Source organism: Anser cygnoides, chromosome 10, assembly GCF_040182565.1.
Source record: "Anser cygnoides isolate HZ-2024a breed goose chromosome 10, Taihu_goose_T2T_genome, whole genome shotgun sequence".
NCBI lineage: Eukaryota > Metazoa > Chordata > Aves > Anseriformes > Anatidae > Anser > Anser cygnoides.
Window position 1 is genome coordinate 16,637,058 of NC_089882.1, and position 19,231 is coordinate 16,656,288.

General features: G+C 38.5%; 1 protein-coding gene across 2 annotated transcripts in view; it reads left to right on the forward strand.

Annotated features, from left to right (window-relative positions):
* Positions 1-3,391: 3,391 nt before the first annotated feature.
* Positions 3,392-19,231, forward strand: part of RFT1 (RFT1 homolog) — a 39,959-nt gene continuing 24,119 nt past the window's right edge. Inside the window, exons 1-4 of one of the 2 annotated variants that reach the window (XM_013192012.3) lie at positions 3,393-3,536; positions 5,779-5,876; positions 7,059-7,163; positions 11,819-11,878. Coding sequence is in view for 1 of the 2 variants with exons in the window: in XM_013192010.3 (XP_013047464.3) it covers positions 7,095-7,163 (69 nt within the window). In the remaining variant the exon portion in view is untranslated. Of the gene's footprint in view, positions 3,537-5,778; positions 5,877-7,058; positions 7,164-11,818; positions 11,879-19,231 lie in introns of both variants that reach the window. The other variant, XM_013192010.3, reaches the window with a different exon arrangement.

Here is a 19,231-nt window from a genome sequence, read left to right on the forward strand (position 1 = left end):
ATGGACAGATTTAAAAGTTCAAATCTGTTTAATGTCAGAGTTATCCTAGCACATGAAATGGGCAGCCTTCCCAAAGACATGCTTGATCAAAAAGCATCATTAAGAAACAGCAAAAAACACTTTTTCCTGAAGGTGCTGCATAGGCATAGTCTTGGAAGTGTTGCTAAAGCTCACATGGCGGTTCTCTTCTGCAATAATGAACTTGTCTGCTACCACAGGCCGAGCCTATTTATTAAAACTGTCTGTGAACATAGATTCAGAGAGATCCTGCTCTTATACAAAGAGAGGTCCTTAATTTTGGCCATATTAAATCTGAAAAATAAAAGCTAACTGACATTAACCTTCCTCCCTAAAATGGTTCTATCTAAAGCTGAAATACTCACACCAGTAGGCAAGAGTACCAAGGCAGGAGCAAGATAGTGGGCGTTGAGAACAGATGCAGTATGCAAAAATATTTTAATAATATTATTTTAATTTTGCATGGGTTCTTGCTATGTATTTGGACTATTTCTTGGGATCTAAGAGAAGAGCCCCAGGCTCCCACCCACATTTGTTGTTTAGCACAAAACCCTTTGACATTCTCCCCATAACACGGGGGGGAAAAAAAATATTCTCTGCGAGGGGCCAAGGCAGAACACCCAGCAGCATCTTGAAACAGTGATGCAGGTGGGGGGTCATAATAAAGTCTCAAAAGCTTTTTTGCTTTTTTTTTTTTTTGGCCAGATCTACAAAGTAGCTATTTCTGTACAGATTATCTAACAGTAGTAAAGAGGGAAAGAACGGGAAGGCTGTTTTCAGAGTCTTCGAGAACTTTGCTAGAAGAGCAAACATCAGAGTTTAATGTATTTTTATGGATATGAAAACAACTCCAAAAGGAGCTGAAGGGAGAAAGATGGATAAGATTCTGAAGGGATTTTTAACTACTCAGGCTTCTGATGCAACCTGGATGCTAACACTGTCAGTGGAGCCAGGCAGGCAGGGATGTTTTCTTATCTTGAAAGCTCATGATGCTTTATGGTTATATAAAAGGGCCAAGGATACCTAAACCCTGATAATTTCACTGGGAATAGATTGTCATCCACAGCCCTTACTGTCTTTGGCTTCTGAAATGATCAAATTTGTGTCCTGGATGTTTCACCATTGTTTCTGATGGCAAGCCATCAAGTAAGGAACGGCAAAAAGACGTTTAAAAATACTCAGGCAAGTAGTACTCAGGCAAGCTGTTTCACAATACTTAGGAGATTTTTCTCTCCCTGAATTAAAAAGCATAAATTTCATATGTATCTAGCACGGTCAAACATTTATCTCTAGGAGTCTTTTATTTATTTTTTATTTGTTTTTAAATTGCATTTAATATGAAAGCCTAAACAGAAAGAATGGAGCTCTCATGGAAAAATAAGTAGTGAATGTGCTTTTAGTTGGAAACAAAAACTTTATGGAGCAGGATGAGTAACTTTAGAACAGTGTAATGTAATTGGCTGTGCTGAGTGTTGAGAGTTTTTCCATGTAGATCAGGTGCAGTCTCGTGCCTTTTACTTCAATGGCCTGCACATAGCCTGCTAATGGGGATGGGAAGGATATGATATGTTTGCTTTTCCTATGACTGGGCAATTTTTCAAATCATTCCTAAGCAGGATGAATGTTCAGTTCATAGCCCAGCCTTGTATGTATGTACAATGTATGGACTGTGCAATACTACAAAAAGAACTTAACAAAGGGTGCTCCAGAAATGGTACTGTTACTGGTACCCTTATGAATGAGAGCATGGCTTTAGTTATGAAAATGTACCTTTTTTTCTAAGTTAAATGAACAGGTGACAATTTCAACTGTATGTTCTGGGACAGTAGCAAGTTCAATCTGCCATTTAAGGAACTTAAAAATAATGTAGCAAGCTGAATGCCTAGAGTTAAGTCGATGCATTCTGTTCTTTGATCACTAGCTAAACTCTCAAGTAAGTGCTATTTTGATAGTCCATGTTGGCAAGCCTGATAAGGTACCAGTTCTAGGTGCTTCTTACAATTAGGGCATCTACTTATGGTTTATATTATATTATTATGATAAAAGAGGTCACAATGCCTGACTTAGAGATACAGTCTTTAAAAGTAGACCAGTCTGTGGAGTGTTAAGGTGCCATAAAGAAGAACAGATGAAAAAAGAAGAGGAACATTCCTATGGTATTCTACCAGCAAACAGCTTAATTGGGTAGGTAAAATTACAATAGGAGAAAAAAAAGTTAGAAAATTTATTCTTCTGAATTGCTGCTATCAAAACTCTTCACACCTTGACTGGGGAAGCAGACAGTTGCAAGCAGCTCAGATATTTGAGATTCATTGGTGGCTGGAGCATGTTGGGATGCCAACTGAATGCAACAGAAGCTTGGGATGAAAAGGGAGCTTTATGGATTACAATACTAGGTTGAAAGATTAAAGATGTTTAAAGGCTTCCTTTCATGAATACTATGCACTGAAATGTTTTAAGGTGTTAATAAAGTAAAAGAAATTTACCTCATCTGTTAAATATAAGTTTGTGATCGCTCCTGTATGCAGGTACTCAAACTAATGCCTTAAAATGAGTGTTTTATATGTGTAGTAAAACTATGGCTATCACTCATATATCACTTTTGGTAGTGGTGGGGAAAGGTGTATCCAGAGTGGGCAAGATGGAAGGGCTGAAATTTCATAATGGAGATGTGAATTGAAAAGTTGGGAAACGATAAACAAGTTCACAGAAATGAATAGCTGCTCTGATGTTGAGCTCAGTTCTCAGATCCCCACTCAGCACCGTTGTGAGTTTAATCACTGGCAACTGATCAAATATTTCTTCCTTCTCTAGTACCAGTAGTTCTAACAGGCATTTGTGGAGAAACAGCTTCTTTTTCCTTTGAACATATGGAATTATCTTGAACTGACTGGTTTATGAACGTTTCCAAAACACTTACATTGAAGAAGTCCAAGAATGCAACTTCATTTCCTCTTCCAAAGCTTAATCTAATTTTTTTATACAGATCGAATTTGGAGCACATATGTTTGACATATGTGACATCATCAAATAGCTACTTGATGCTCATCAAAACAGTGGGGAAAAAAATAAAACAATAACTTGAAGGTACATATGGGTAACTATTGACTGGTGTGAATTTGCATCCAAAGCTGGTTGGTTTCAATTCTGTATCAGCAGTCTGTTAAAGCCACTACTCTGGGTACTTCTCTTAAAGTGGAGGCCTAGATTAAACAATCATATCACCTTTGTCTATATTGTATAATATGAAATAATTGAAATATATGAAATATAATATGAAATAATAATATGAATAATTTGAAAACTTAAAATGCAGTCAGACCCTTGTGTATTTTAAATACTTCTATAAACTCGTATATTTTCCCATGTCACTGGGTAGGCCTTACAGTGGAGTACACGATACCCCTGAGGAGCACAGTGCATCGCTTGGTCGTGGGGATGGCATAAAAATGTCACTTGAGGAAAAAACAATGGAACTTTAAGCTGTTTGGCATTCGTATGCAACAAATTTACATATGGTAAGTAGGTGGACTTGTGAGTTCAGCAGTTAATGTAGAAAGTTACATGTAAACAGCAAGCAGTCTGTGTTCTGTAATGTTAGTAAAGGAAGAGAAATCAGGACAGCTCTGCAACTAAGATTTCTATTCCTGAATACCATTTTCAGGTCATCTGTTAATTTGTCTCTCACAGTTTGTCTGTCCAAGTACTCAATTGTGCACATCACGTGAATTTTGAATAGTTTGGGAATGATTTTGCTTGAACGAGTAACTATTGATTTCTGTGGAGTTAGGGAAAACAAAGCTGTTGTAGTTACTGTGATTTATTTCTTGAAGGTGGTAAAAATGCACTTTAAAAACAACAGATTACATAACTACGATGCTAAGAGCAAAATCAGGCTATTGTGGGCCCAAGTGCTGAGGTTAGATGAAGGTCTCAGAGAGATGAGCTCTAGTAGATGTAGCTTAAAATTTTGTAACTAAGTTCTGCTCCTCACCATGTGTTTGCCAACACATTCAAAGCTTTAGGTTCAAACTCATCTCTTTTTGTAGTAGGCTGTGCACAACAGCTGAGGCACAGGCATGTGTCCCATTCTGCTACCTTGTTTATAACCTCTGGCAAAAGACTAATGCAAATATCTTGGGGACAGTTCTTTCTTAAATCTCTTCAGTGAAGTAAACCTAAGAAAAGTGATGTAGGAAAGGAATTTCCCATACTCTGTTGGTGATTTCTTCTGTTGAAGACAATCTACTGACTTCCTAGCTTAACATTCATAGTAGATGATTCCATGCATCCAGGATTTCTGTGAAATTTCCTGTGTTTATTTGGTATCTTCAATTTTATTTAAAATTACATAGAGAAAGTAAAAACTATCCTCTCCTTTTGTAGTGGATCACTTTAGGAACAACCATTTTAATGAGTTTTTCTGGCAGAGGTCTGAATGTTTTATTTTTAATGTAAAGCCAAATCAAAGAAACCTACAGTATAGCAGGCCCAGATATCTGAAATACAATCATCCATCAAAAGCCCTCAGTGGGACAATTACAGCCCCCACATCCTCCTACAGCAAACCTTGATTATAGGGAAGAATGCTTGAGGGCTGCAGCTGACATCAGGCAATGTAAAGTATTGTTGCTGCTATCTTCACAAAATCACCTGCTACAAGTCTTTGTAATGAGGTGGGGGAGATTCATTGAACCATGGCTGTTCTAAATTAGTATTGACTTTACATGTTCTGTGATTTATTTCAGTATCTGTATTAATGATATCTATTTAAATTACATAACAGACCAACATCTGTTATGTGGTTTTCACATTCTTTACAGAGCAGACAAATGCGGCTTTAAATACTCCTTTGGAAACAAATATTGTGTGTATCCAATACAGACTCATCACTGTTGAGTGCTCTCAACATTGCTTTCTACCTGAATATTGTTTTCTTTCCTTCTTGAAAGACAAGAAGACCCCATGACTCCTTTCTTCTGTTTTTCAGCAGTTCATTCCAACCTCTGTTTCCACAGCTCACTCTTGGATCAGGTTTTCAAGTGATATGCACCTTATTGTCACTTATGTAGGTAAAGCAAGTGTAAATTAGGTCTAAGTTATTACTTCAGTTTAGACAAAAAGCGCTGTGATTTGTTAATGCTCTGCACCAGACTGCAGAGCCCTAAGGTGCCGGAAAAGATCCTCAGCAGTAAGTGATGAGGTCCAGAATCTTGCTGTGCTGTGTACAGACCAGACCAGTGATGCTTCTGTGAGTTTCTTTGACAGGAAATGCTTCATGGGGAGCTTGAGCTCTGGATCAGGCTTTTCTTTGTTAGTTTAGAAATTCATTCACAAAGCTGTATGTAAGAAGGTATTTGTTAGGGACAGAAGTATCACTAATAATGTTAGAATCCTTCAGGCACAGCAATAAGAAAATGTATTTATTCCCTTGCTTCTTAAAATACATCAGATAAAGATTTATGCTTTAGATGCATCACATGGAAAACCATATGGCCACATCCATGCTTGAAAAGACATTTGACTTGGCTAAATTTGTTTCTCAGCAAGTTTGTCCTTGCTGACTGCAGAATTTGGGGATTACATTAGGAATGTAGACAAGGCTCTCATGTCCTCCAGCATTTTTAGCTTGATGTAGATATGAGCACAGGAGGGCAATTAAACACTGCTTCATTTCATACTGGGTAGGAGTTACCATTTCATTCCCACAGTTGGATGCTCCATCAACACTGATATTATTTCCTTTTGTACATTCTACAGTGAAATGGATGCATAGCGGCATTTGAAACCATGGCTCATTTTCTTTGCGTCAGGGATATCGGTTCTTAAACGCTTTGGTCCTTTTTTCTAGCCCAAAGGTAAAGTATGTCTACTCCTTGCTTATTGACATGGACTTTTCTTCAGAGCTGCACTGTCATATCTCTGGTGATGTGGATAATGTTGTTTTTGGAGAAGGTAATTGATAGAGAATAACATTGTAGAGGTGGATGCCTGAATGAACAGAATGGCATCTGCAGAGAGTAGTGAAAGGTAGCAAATGGTGCTGAGTAATATTGTCTTTGGTCATAGAAAAAGTACAGTGAAGAATCTAGAACCAAACTAATACTAGTACAACAGGGAAAAATCTTGGTAAGAAAAAAGCAACAGGAGCAAATACCCAGTGCAGGAAAGACGTGAGATTCTGGGTTGTCCAACAGACTGTTTTTGGGGAGTATGGTTGCTGTTTTAAGGGAATTTGTTAAAGAACTAATAGTAGAATTGCACAGGCTCAAAGGAGACTTTAGAGTGACTTTTAGATATCTAAAGGGGGCTACAGGAAAGCTGGGGAGGGACTCTGTGTCAGGGAGTCTGGTGATGGGACAAGGGGGATGGCTTTAAACTAAGAAAGGGTGGATTTAGATTAGACATTAGAAAAAAAATCTTTCCTATGTGGGTGACGAGGCCCTGGCCCAGGCTGCCCGGAGAAGCTGTGGCTGCCCCATCCCTGGCAGTGCCCAAGGCCAGGCTGGGTGGGGCTGGGGGCAGCCTGGGATGGTGGGAGGGCTTGGAACTGGGTGGGCTCTGAGGTCCCTTCCAACCCAAACTATTCTGTGATCTGTTCACACACTTGTGTTCTGAGTTTAAATTTTCATGTTAAAAAGCACAACTGTATATGACATGTTTAACATGTTCAGCACAGACGATTTCCATTCTGTAGTATGAAACACAAAGGGTAGTGAAGTCACAGTTTGCTTATGACTGAGGCAGAGTCTCCAGAGTGACCTTTGATTACGATGAAAGAAGCAGACTTTTCTTTTTTAAAAGGTCACCTCCTTTTCGTAAAGGTAGCCTGAAACATTACTACTCAGAAAAGTAAGAGCAAAGATGTTCTCCCCTGAAAAGCTCATTCTCCTGTTTTGGTATTACCCAATAGTGCTTCACTCTTGTCTGGCAAGGTTTGGGTGGATGGAGGGAGGAAGGGAGTAGGTCTTATTTTTGAGATTTTAAGAGGCTGAATTTTATATTAGCTTCACAGCTTATTTGTTTTCATTCCTGTCCAGTAAAAAGCTGCTTTTCCGTGGGAGCCTGAGAAGAACATGCTCAAGATGAAAGGAAGTGGAATACAGCGGAAGGGCAGCCAGAGTCTGATGGCTTCCTTGCAGATGGTAAGAGCAGTTAAATCATTTAAAAAGGCAGTGTTGTGTTCCTCTTAGCGCTGTCAGCTGTACATCTCTTTTCTATCTTTTGTGAATCTATCGTGTTTGATCATCGGCCAAAACCTGTAGTTCAATTAAATTCTTTTATGAACAAATCACTCTTCATAGAAGTCTGAAGGATGACACGTAGCTTGGGTTTCCCCTGGTACTTTCAGGTTGGTTTTGACCATCACCTTAGCATACTGGATTACAGTCCCATGTGCTGCTTAGTGACACAAGGGGGATGTGACAGCCTTGTCTGGCTACTGTAATGTTCATGCTTCATTACAGATATTTATCACTGCATAACCTATTGAAGATGGACCCTTTTTTCCCTTAAAATATATGCTTGGCTCCATGTGCTTCAGGTGCATAGTATCTCGCAATCTAAAACAGGAAACGTGGGGAAGACCATGCACAAGTCAGTTTGTTAGGCACTAGCAAAATTCAGCTCATGCTGATGGGAATTAGCAAACTGATAGTGTTGGGCTTCCTGAGTACATGTCCAATGAATGCTAAGTGTGGCAAGCTATCTGCTAATATTAATAATATTTCTCACCCACTATATCATTTTGGGCCATGCAGAGTTCTGGACTGCAGCAGCTGAACAATTCTGGTACCTGACCTTGAACACTTGCATGAAGAAGCTCCTGTCAGTAAAACACTGAAATCTGTGGCCTTTGAATCTCTCTACTAGTATCCAGCTCAGGGTTTGGCAGAGGAGCACACAGCTGAATGTTGACTTAAAATCATTACCCTTTAGAGAGTATGAGTCTGCTGCCCGAAGATGATGCCACATCATAAATAGAGCGTATTTGTTGCTATTTAGACCTCATAAGATACGAGCAGAATGATTATTTACATATTCGTGGCAGTTTCATTTGAAGTACTTTGTGTGAGGACTATGGGGAAAAAGTATGCAGTTCCTGTGGAGCAAGGATATAATTTGTTCAGTAACTACATCTTCTGATCACTTTAGTTGCATTTAGTGTTCTAGTACTTCAGAACGAAAACGTTACAGCAGCAGAGGAGGTTTTGCATCTTTTACCGGATTTCAGATATACTCATTTTTCTTAACTGACTTTTTGTTCCTGATTTACAGTTGTCCACTGTGACTTGTCTTAGATAAGAAACCAATGTAGTTTCAAAGACTCGCTATTTATCTATCACTAAATGGACTGATAACCATACAGAGAGTGGATATTGTTCGTTAGCTAAGGAGGCATTGCTGGAATGAAGCATTGCTCCTGATACCTGTAGCTCTTGTCACTGGAATGTCACTTCTTAAAGCTTTTTGACAAATTGTCTTGCATTGGGAACCAATAGATTGCACCTGAAATTCTGTGTTATGTTTATTGGCTGGAGTCACTCATGATCAAAAAGCAGAAGCTTCTTGGAGTTATTGGCAGGTGGCCACCCGGATCAGTACTGATTTGATAGGTTATCTGGGTATTGGCAGTAGACAGTTGTTGTGTCTGCAGCAATCCATCCAGCTTCCCAGCCAGCTAAGAGCTACTGTGGCTGAATGAGCCCCTATCTTGTCTCTCAATTGCTGCCACAACCATTTCATCTGAACATACCTGTATTGCTAGTTAAGTGACTTTACAAAGGATTCCCTGCTTTGTTGTGTAGATGATCAACAGAATGAATGGCACTGTGTGTTTGGCATCAGTTAGCACAGAGCTCAATGAGAAGGGTGGAAAAGCAACAAGAAGCTTTTTTCCGCTTCTTGCCTTTCCTCCTCATCTTTAACTTTTTCTTGTTTTGTTTTCCAGAATTGTATTTTCTTTTGTACTTTGCAGATACTGTTTCCTGGTAATAGTTTTTCCTGCTTTAACTTCATTGACAATACTTTGAGCAGAGTAAAAAAAATGGAATGTCTTTGTTAAAACTTTAAACTTTCTTTACAGAGGTGATGAATACTGGTAGACAACACACAGCTCTGGGTAGGAGTTTGCCTCTGTACCATGGCCAATTATCACTTCTTATCAGAAACTCTTCTTATCAGAAACTTGCTCTTCTGCTTCTTGTCTTTACCACTTAATTTTTTTTAAAAGTTCTCATGACATACATTGTACAGAACATTCTTCTCAGAGGAGAGCTAAACAGTTTCAAGTGTTGCAAAACAGTTTTCACTTTTTAAATAGAAAATTTATTATGTCTCCTTTAATTCTTTCTCCTATTTTTTCGCACAGCATCAAAAAATTACTGCATCATTTACAGTTTATTATTATTATTTGTATTTCTTTAACAAAGCTCCTTGTTATTTATTGTTAACATTTCTAATTTTTCGAAGGTTGGAGACTATAAGGGATAAGACCATTCTCTCCTTTTTTTGTGGTCATTTGTTTCAAGTTTTTTCTGGTCTTTTTTTTTTTTTTTTCAGAAATAATTTTTAGCTTTCGTACAATTGAGGTTCTACTAATATCACATCTGTGTACTACCATTGAGACTGGCTGATCTGAGAACTACCCAGAGATTCCACTAGTTTTTTATCAGCAGTTATTTTTGGAATGTGATCACAGTTGGCTCTATGTTAGTAGGAAAGTGTAAAAAGCTACTTACACTTAATCTAGTTAGCTGATTTTCATTCTTTTCACATATATAAATGGACCTACTTTTCTGTTGTAGTACTGTCTGTCTTTTAGCTATGTATCTAAATTCTTTCAGACCATACTGTCATTTCCCATGCTTACAACATCATCTGTTGGCTACAAGCCCTAATTAGTCTCTTTGCTTTCTTTCACTTTTGCATTTCAAAAAAGTTTTTGTCTGATTATATTTTGCTTCATATAATTTGGGAGGAATAATCTCATACCATAATTATATTTGTCGTTCTCCAGCTTGTTTTTCACACAAATGGATTTTAATAGTTCTTTCTATTTCATATTGTCCACTATAATTCTTAGTTACTTAAAAGTCTTCTCGAAATCTAACCTTCCACATAGCTGTACTTGGTTCGTCTCTCTATCTTTGCAGTGGATTCAGCGAGTGTATGAGTATTCATTCAGGTTTTCATTACTCTGCTCTTATGGTAGTAACAAATTGTCTCTACCAGAAGTCATTGTGAAGGTGAGGTTACAAAGGTAGAAATGAATTTCTGCATGTGTAATTACATGTGCAAGACTATTCGCACACAATCTGAAGAGTTGATATCAAGCAAAGTCTGTAATTTACTATTTTTTCAGCTTTTTCTTGGATTTATTTTTTGTGATTTCACCACCTTTCCCAAAGACGAAGTATACTTCATTTTTATTGGAGAGAGGGTTCATTATCTCGGATATTGTAACTGTAATCAATAGGGGTCATTTAAACTCTAGATGGCAAGGGAATCTTAATTGGACCCCTTATAATAAGGTCAAGTTGATTCAGTGCTGTGTAAGTGACGGAATTATTCTCTCCAATGTGCCTCTTTCATTACAGTTGTGTAATTCCAAGCAGCAAAGATGAGAAGTCATGCAGAAAATCTGTCAATTTTCAGACTGCTTTGAAGCCTTGCACACTAAAGATCAATAAATGTTGCTAAATTAATGGGTAAAGGGAATTTTCGTGGAGTATTAATGACAACAAAATCGTGTTATTGCTCTTTTATGTTTTTATGCAAGGCAGTTACGTAGCGAATGAGAATATGTAAAGTAATGGGAAGAATTAATTTAAAACCTCTGTCTAGTAAGCAGGAGCATCAGTTTGAGCTGCATGCCACTAAATACTGAACTCTTGATTACTGTTCAACAAAATCAATGCAAAACAGAAGTCTGTAGTGAATCTGGTGCCTGCAGCAGATACAGTTTGACAATAAAAACCAATAATCAGTCCCAAAGTCAGGCATTTAATAGCATCTGTGTTTTATGTCTTTTTATTGATTCTTGTGGTCCTTAAGGCCAACTGTCGATTTACTACCTCTGTCTGGATCTGGGGATGTCAATGACTTAGAGGAATGTGTTATTTTTTGTTTGTTCTGTATTGTGTATGGGTTACTGCAATTAAAATTCTTAACTGTAGCCTGTGAAAATGTTGCTCGAGGCATATACCCAAACATCTCAGGAGAAATCACCATTTCCTGGGTAGTGAATAGGCAGGAGTGAAAATTAAACACTTTCATTTTTAAAGTTTGCAACAGACCCTTTATTAAATATACAATTTTCATATAACTAACTTTATTTAGCAGATTTTTATATATCTCAGAGAAATATGTCAGGACTGGAGGTGGTGGTTTACAAAGAGATCCTGTATCATCTTAGAATAACCTATTTAACAGCAGTGGATGAAATATCTGAGAATTTCACTAATTCATAATTTAGTAATTAGGCATTTTATAAATTCTGGGAAGAAAAAATATGGCTTATCTTCATCTATCAGTGAGGATTTAGGAGCTGTGTGCCTTGTGCATTCATTTCAGCAACACCTCTTTCCTTTCCCAAAGCAAATACATTAGTATTTGCTAATGTTTTATGGTATAGAAGCATAACTTAGTTTTTAATGCCTCAAAAGTTTATGCTATTAACTAGTTTTTTTTGTGTGTGTATCTATAGTACATTGTCCTATGCTATAGTAACTCTGTGACATACTTTGCTTCTAATATGAAAAAAGGCATCTGGAATGTAGACGATTGCTTGAATTCACAGGTCTTGAGCACTACTGGGAATGGAGCCTGGAGTCTTGACTCACATGCCTCTCTTTAACCGGTAGGTAATATTTCCTCTTTGGTGGTGAATTGCTGACCCCAAAACTGAAATAACTGATCATTTGCAAGCCTGGAACACAGTCCACTTTCAAGTTGCTTCAGAAATCTTGCTTTGCTGCACTGGTTTGTTAAGTTGCAGTGCACTCCGAAAAAAAAAAAGGGGGAAAAGTTTCTATGTCCATACATGGTAAAGAATTTCTGAGAAATGCTTTGGAATTACTGCTGAATCACTCTTAAAATGCTTGGGAGAGATCTCTGAATAATGTGCAGTGATGTGTGGCAAGTTAACTGCAAATATATGTCCTTGCCACCAAAAAGTATTTCTTCTTTAAATACAAGAATACATGCATCTGATCTTTCCCATTGCAAATCTACAAAGCAGTTTCAGATTTTACTATGAGATAGAAATGTAGGGTCAGAGAATTAGTCTAGATTTTACCTATGGCTTATTTAATAGTAAAACCTTCAAATGCAATGTCTGGTGGTGTGGTTGTGTGTATGGGTAATCCCCTGAAAAATCACATCCTTTGCTTTTTGTTTTGAGGTACTCTTTAGGATTGGCAGTCTAGTTACGGCTGGTAAAAGTATACCCCACACAAATAAACGCAGTTAACTTGTGTGTTGTAGTAAAAAAAGAAATACTCCTGACGTGGCTTGCTTTGGTTCTTCCTGTGATGACAGAAGCAGGACAAAGTTTTGAAAATAACATTTGCTTATGTTTTTATTAGGACAGCTTGTTTCTTTGTTAATCAAAGAGAAGATAATAGCCCTCCCTTACATTCCTGCCTTGCTTATTCACAGGTTAACCTAAATAGCAAAGAGCTGCTCTTGCCTATATCATCTCTTTACTTCAGAAGATTCTGCTTCATTTGCAGCAGCAAGCCCTATGACATGCACACAGGCCTATGTTGATGTAGCTATGGCAAATGGTACCTAATCCTGTTTTCATCTCTTAATCTAATCAACTGGTGCACAGTAATTCCCTGAACATAACTGGATTATCAGCACAGTCAAACTTCTATCCAGTCACAGTTTAAAATGAACTGTTACAAGGCAGTAGTCAAGGGACTTAATAGTTATAGAAGAGACGCTTAAATCAGCCAATCTGATTAATCAGAACCTCTTTGAAAACATACCACATTCTGAAGGCTGCAGACTGATACTCTGTTCTAATCATGTGCAAATATCTTCTGCTTTTTCCAGCCTCAAGGCAGGCCTGTTTGCCTCATGCAAGGAGATTTTTGTTCCTCATAATGTTTGGTTGTAAGCAATAGCTGCCTTTCAGTGAGGAGTGGGTATGAGTCTCCCTGTCTCCTCCTGCCCCTCCCCTTTGCTTTAACTGATAAATTTTATAATTTTCAGCAGCTCCGTGGTAGCAGCATGTTGTGGTTTAACACTGATAGGCAGCTCAGCACTACACAGCTACTTGCTTCCTCTCCCCCGACAGTGGGATGGGGGAAAGAATTTGAAAGCTCTAAGCAAGAAAACTCATGGGTTTGAGATAAAGACAGTTTGATAGGTAGAGCAAAAACTTTGTTTGCAAGCAAAGCAAAACAGGGAATTCATTGCTGCTTCCCATCAGCAGATGGGTGTTCAGCTCTTTCCAGGAAAGCAGTGCTCGTCATGCAAAACAGTTTCTTGGGAAGACAAATGCCAGCACTCTGAGTGCCCTCCCTCCTCCTTTCCCCAGCTTTTCTTGCTGAGCCTGACATCGTATGGTATGGAATATCTCCTTGGTCAGCCTGGGCCAGCTGTCCTGGCTGTGCCTCCTCCCAGCTCCTGGAGCCTCCTCGCTGGCAGGGCGGCGTGAGGAGCAGAAATGTCCTTGGCTGCGCAGGCGCTGCTCTGCAACAGCTAAACCCCTGGTGTTAATACCACTGATGTTCATCGAAAACCCCAAACGTTGCACCGTACCAGCTACAGTGAAGAAAATTAACTCCATCCCAGCCAAAAGCATGACACAGAATTACAGTAAAACTGTAGTTTTTGAAGAAAAAAGTCTTTCAGGTCCTAGCACTAAGCATTTCATTTGTGATTCTTCCAGCTAGGAGTTGAGAGGTCATCCAACAGGAAAGTGAGTTTAACTGACACTTAGGAAAATTTTGAGGGTTTTGACTTGACTACCATCTCATAGGTCAAATTCAGATGTGATTTCTCATCTTTAAACAACTGCCCCAGAACAGTACTTCTATATACTACTGTGCAGCCTTAAACTTCATTAGAAGTCAGTGCAGTCTCCTGATTGGGTTTGCAGTGATACTCTGATACTCAGGACACAATCCATGTGTTCACATACAAAGAAAATTTAATCTAGTAACCTTTAATACTCAGAGTATGTAGTTCCAGTTTTACCAAACATTTTTTTTCAGACCCTGGGAGCCTCTGCAAATAATGAAAAAATCAGTTTAGTAACTGTGCGACTGAGAAGTATGAAGCCTACTGATTTAGCACCGTTAATGAAACAGCTTCCTGAAGCTTTTCCAGGAATTGCATCCAAGTACTGAGTGCCTTCAGCTGATATATCCGTAACACTCAGCTCTTAGAGTAACTAATATTTTTGGCTTTGTGAATGTAAATAGTGCTCTCAACAAATTCAACATATTTCACTAAATTAGAATGTTTAATGCTGTTGAAACTGAAGTCCACAAATATACTAGGGTGAATGTGATTGGGTACAGGAGGAAGCAGGAGACAGTATATGGACAGCAGTTTTAAGCATTTAAAGAATTCTGTGTCTTGGTTAATTACATAAAATTAGTTGAACATGCCCTAATCCAAAGCACTATGGCTTCTGGGTACTCCAGTTTAAAAGCCATATAGACATGCTAATTTTAAACTTCCCTTTTAGAAGTGTAGCTTTAATTGTGAACTTACCTGTTTCCTAAATAGTGAGTCTTCATTGCCTGGGTTCACTGATTTCAGGTCCTGGGCAAGCTGGAAGTGATGATGAGATGCAGATCCTCACAGAGAGCCTCATGGTTGATTGAACATTTGTGGAAGGCTTGTTTTTACAGACACTGGTAAATTTGTGTGTGTATTAGTAACTGGGATCTGCTCAAAAGCCTATGTGAAGTCATTGACTCTTGCAAGGGCTGAAATAACGTCTGTCCCATCATAAGCAGTGGCAGTGGGCTCTTCTGCAGCTCTTAGGGCAGAGAAAACTTCATGGGAAGTGTCCGCTAATTCTGACAACTAAGTGTAACAACCAAACCCTGGCAGATTCTGCCTGAAATATACGTGGTGGCTCATAGAAATGCTGCATGGAGCTGAGTATATTGATGACTGTTACTGTCTGTCTTCTGTCTGCCAAGACGGATGTGGATATTTGGTGCAGCACAGCCAGCCTGTGCGGTTAGCTGTAAGAGGGAGACATCTGTTTCTGAACAGCAGGACACACCTGAATCTGTGGGCACCCACCTGAATGTGACTCAGCTTGTGGTGGTAGGTAGTGCTGGCCCATCATTAATGAAAGATATTATTATCAGAGATGTGATATGGGTGCAGGGAGGGGAGTTAAAAAACTGTCTGCATGCAGGAAAAAAGTTTCTTAATTCACTCTTGTCACTGCTGAAGGAAAAAAAAAAAAGAGAAACAGAAGCAGAAAGTCAGTAAGATGAAAATCAGCACTTCCTGTGTACTGTTAGTTCAGCGTTACAGTTGTCAGTCTACAACTGCCCATCGTTATCAAGTACTTAATAATCAGTATTAATCTAGTTCTGGGATAACTTCTAAGAAATTATTTCATAGCATAGCAGCTGAAAGAATGTGCTGCATGTTAATTATTTGCATTATCCGTCTCCCAGAGTAACAGCTGGCAAGCAAAGAGCCTAGATTAAAACCCACTACGCAGATAAGTGCCCTGTTTATGTGGGTGTAGAGCATATTATATAATCTCTTAGAGCCAGTGCCCCCAGAAGTGATGAAATACTACATGATGTAGGGACTGATTTGGAGTACATCCTGTGGGCCTTAAGTGGGAGGCACTGTTCTCTGTGCAGGTGTATGCAAGGTCTCTGATGCTTGTGGTTTTACAATGTGACAGAAAAGAGCTAAAGAGTCACAGGGTGAGAAATTGGTCTAGAAATCAGTCGGTGAAGACAGCTGTCGTCTTTGAAATGTGACTGTCCTGGCTGGTTTCAAGAAGACAAATGTAAAGGTACTGGTTGTGAAGTCGTGGTTGGTATTCTGACCTACGCAGGTGTGTTCCCTGTTTCTTTATGCAGATTGCTAAGCAGTGGAACTCTCATTCCAGGTAGTGGAAGTGTGAATTATTAGCAAAACTGTTCAGTCGTGGGCAACTCCTCTTTTCTGTTTGAGAAGGCAGAACGGTAAACTGGAAGCGTGTACTTTGTCCTTTCAGTCTCAGCCTCATCAGTCTGTTTCCCAGGGAGGTGACAGTTGCTGTTGGTTCCTTCAGTACGTGTCTTCCCATGCATCTCCTGGGAGCATCGTGCAGAGCTCTACATGTGCTTACTCTTTGGCTGGGGGGATGCAGCATTAGTGAGTCCTGTGAGACCTTGAGCCATAATGAGTCATTCGACCCCTCTCAGATTGTTGCCTTAGAAAATGAGAGGATCACAGAGACGTCCTTTTAAAGAGCCAGCATGCTCCCTCAGTGCCAGAGGGGAAGATGGGTGATGATCTGTGGCTCTTGAAACCTCCGTGCTGTTTTTATAAGAGGAGGACTTTCACTCTTAGGATCTCTACATTATTTCAGTCTCTAAATGCAACTTACAGTTTCACTCAGTTAAATATACTTTATTTCCTGTCCTGTGCTTTCAAGTTGTAATGCTTGAACAGTGGAAATACTGTGTTTTCCCCAGAGGCAAAAACAGTCTTGTGAAGGATAAAGTATCTGGGAAACATTGGGATGAAAAGGAAGTTCAGGAATTGCACGGCATAACTTTCAAATAAGAATCCCAAGGGGTTTTTTTAATCTTATAAAGGAATGATCTGCTCCCTCTTTCCCCCTTTCCCCTTATTTTGATTTATTTTGTGACTTGTATTTAGTTATATTGATGTATACTGTATGGTGTGCTTATTGAGAATGTGCAACTTAAGTTACATTATCCAGGCTGAAAATACTAGGGGAAAGCAACAACGATAAGATCTGATTTAATACAGTGCAGTTTGTAGCATCTGGTTGTCATATTTCTATGCGCTTGTCTCATGCAAGCGTTCTGACAATTAATCAATATTGATATGATGCTCTGAATGTGCAAAGGATTGAACAGAGTAAGTGCCAACGTGACTGTGCGCCCTTTGGCAGAAACTAGATGAGGTCTAAAAAAGAATATTTGACTTTTTAAGTTGTACAAACTTTCATTAGGTTTAATCTATTCTTATAGAGGAAGAAGGAACTAATAATGAGGCAATCTTTAGAGAGCTATGAGCAAGAGTGTTCTTATCTTTTGCTTTCCTTTGGTATGTATCCAGAAGAAAGTAGTAACAATGCTTATTCAGTCTATTTATTTTTATCTGTGTTGACAATACAGTCACTAGTTTTCTACTGTTCACAGTAAACTTTTGGCAAACTTGTGCTGCTCATTGACCATAAAAATCCTCTCATGCACTTCCAAAGGAAAATTGGGAAGTCTTTCTGTTCCGCGTGCTGTCTATTCATCTCACAAATTGCACAGGATAATTAGACTGAAATTTCCTATTTATTCATAAACCAGCACATGATGGGGAGTAACACTGGAAACTGTCCCAAAATTGCCCGACCAGCTCTGATGCTGTCAGCATAATTCAGTCTCTGTGGCAGTACAGTGCTGTCAGCTTTTGCATATTGCTAGCCAACTTCACTTTAGAAATAGTTGCAGAGGGGAGGTTTTTGCGATTTTTTTCCCCCTCCTATGGTGTTCCGGGGTGGATTTCAAAAAAAAAAAAAAAAAGGCAGTTCTTGGTCCCACACTGCCTTAGCAATCCCATCCAGTTTTCTCTTTAATGTTTTCCACATATGGTTGTGAAATTCAGTGTCTGACCTCTTTCCTAAATATAGAATCATCATTCTTTTAAAATGATTGATGCATTAAGCTTCACTTGTTTTCAAAACCTGTCTTTCTCCTTCTATAAGTATTTCAGCATTTTTTTAGCGTCTATTTCACAATCACTTTTCATGTAATTTTACTGTTCTTTTTGTTTCACTGTATTTTGGTCAGTATCTCTTTTGCTCAGTTTTGAAGCAAAAAGCATAAAGAGAACACTATCAGTGGAAGAGTAGCCATGCGTGAGTTGCCTGTGTCCCACAGTTAGCATAAAGCTTGTTTTTCACACAGCTGTGCTTCTTAGTTTGTGTTTGTAGAACAAAAGTAGTGATGATGGTATGAGCAAAGATGAAGCTTACTGTTTTTTCAGTTCAGTATTGAGCAAATAGCTTTTGTCTCTTCACAGCACTACCCAGCTGTAACCTCCTTATGTACTTCTGCATTATTATCATGATGAAATTGAAATACCTTTAAATGAATGTCTTTGCATTGCCTCTTGTTAATGATGCTAGATTTTGATTCAGGTGAAAATTGACCAAATGTCAGTCTGGTTTGCAAAAAGAAAAAAAAAAAGGCGCAAACTGAATGAGTGTTTTTTTTTAAACTGGTGAAACTGTGTGTGTTTATATTCACTACACAAAAAGCAGGAAGTAGCCTATGATTTTAATAATATGCTTAGAACAAAATCTGAGATTTGAACAGCTTTTACTGCTTTGGCAACATTTTCTATTGTCAAATTTACAATGACTTATTGCATAACTATTTTGAACCAATTCTGCCCGTGTAGGTCTCAGTTTTAGGGGCCTGCAGCACCTTCAAACCTCTCCACTTTCAGCACAGGAAAGAATGTTTAATGTCACATTGGGGACATAAATCAGTAAATGGCACTTTAAAGCAAACAATTTTATTCATGGGGAAACAATTGTAACTGCTAATTACAGATGTATACAAATGATCATGGTCTTTAAAGTAGATTGTTCTTAGGGGGTAAAAATATGTAAAAAAAAAAAATAATAATATTATTTTAATATTGTCCATTGTCAGTCAAACTTGTCAGGCTTCATCCTGCAAGTGTAAATATTCTGTTAAATAATTAAGAGCAAGTTTAAAAAACAAACAAACGAACAAAGGATGAGGGTAGTTTTGAGTGGACTTTATTGAAAAACCCACTATATATTCAGTCCTGTGCATATTCAGTGTTGTATAGTGAAAAGGTTTGTTTACTTTTTGTACTTATGCATTAACAAGGCACCTCAGATATTGGGCCTACATTGTTGCAAATTATATATTCCATATCTGTGTAACGGATTAGATCTCACTGTTTAGTATCATGGCTCACTTTTCTTTTTCAATAATCACATGGAATT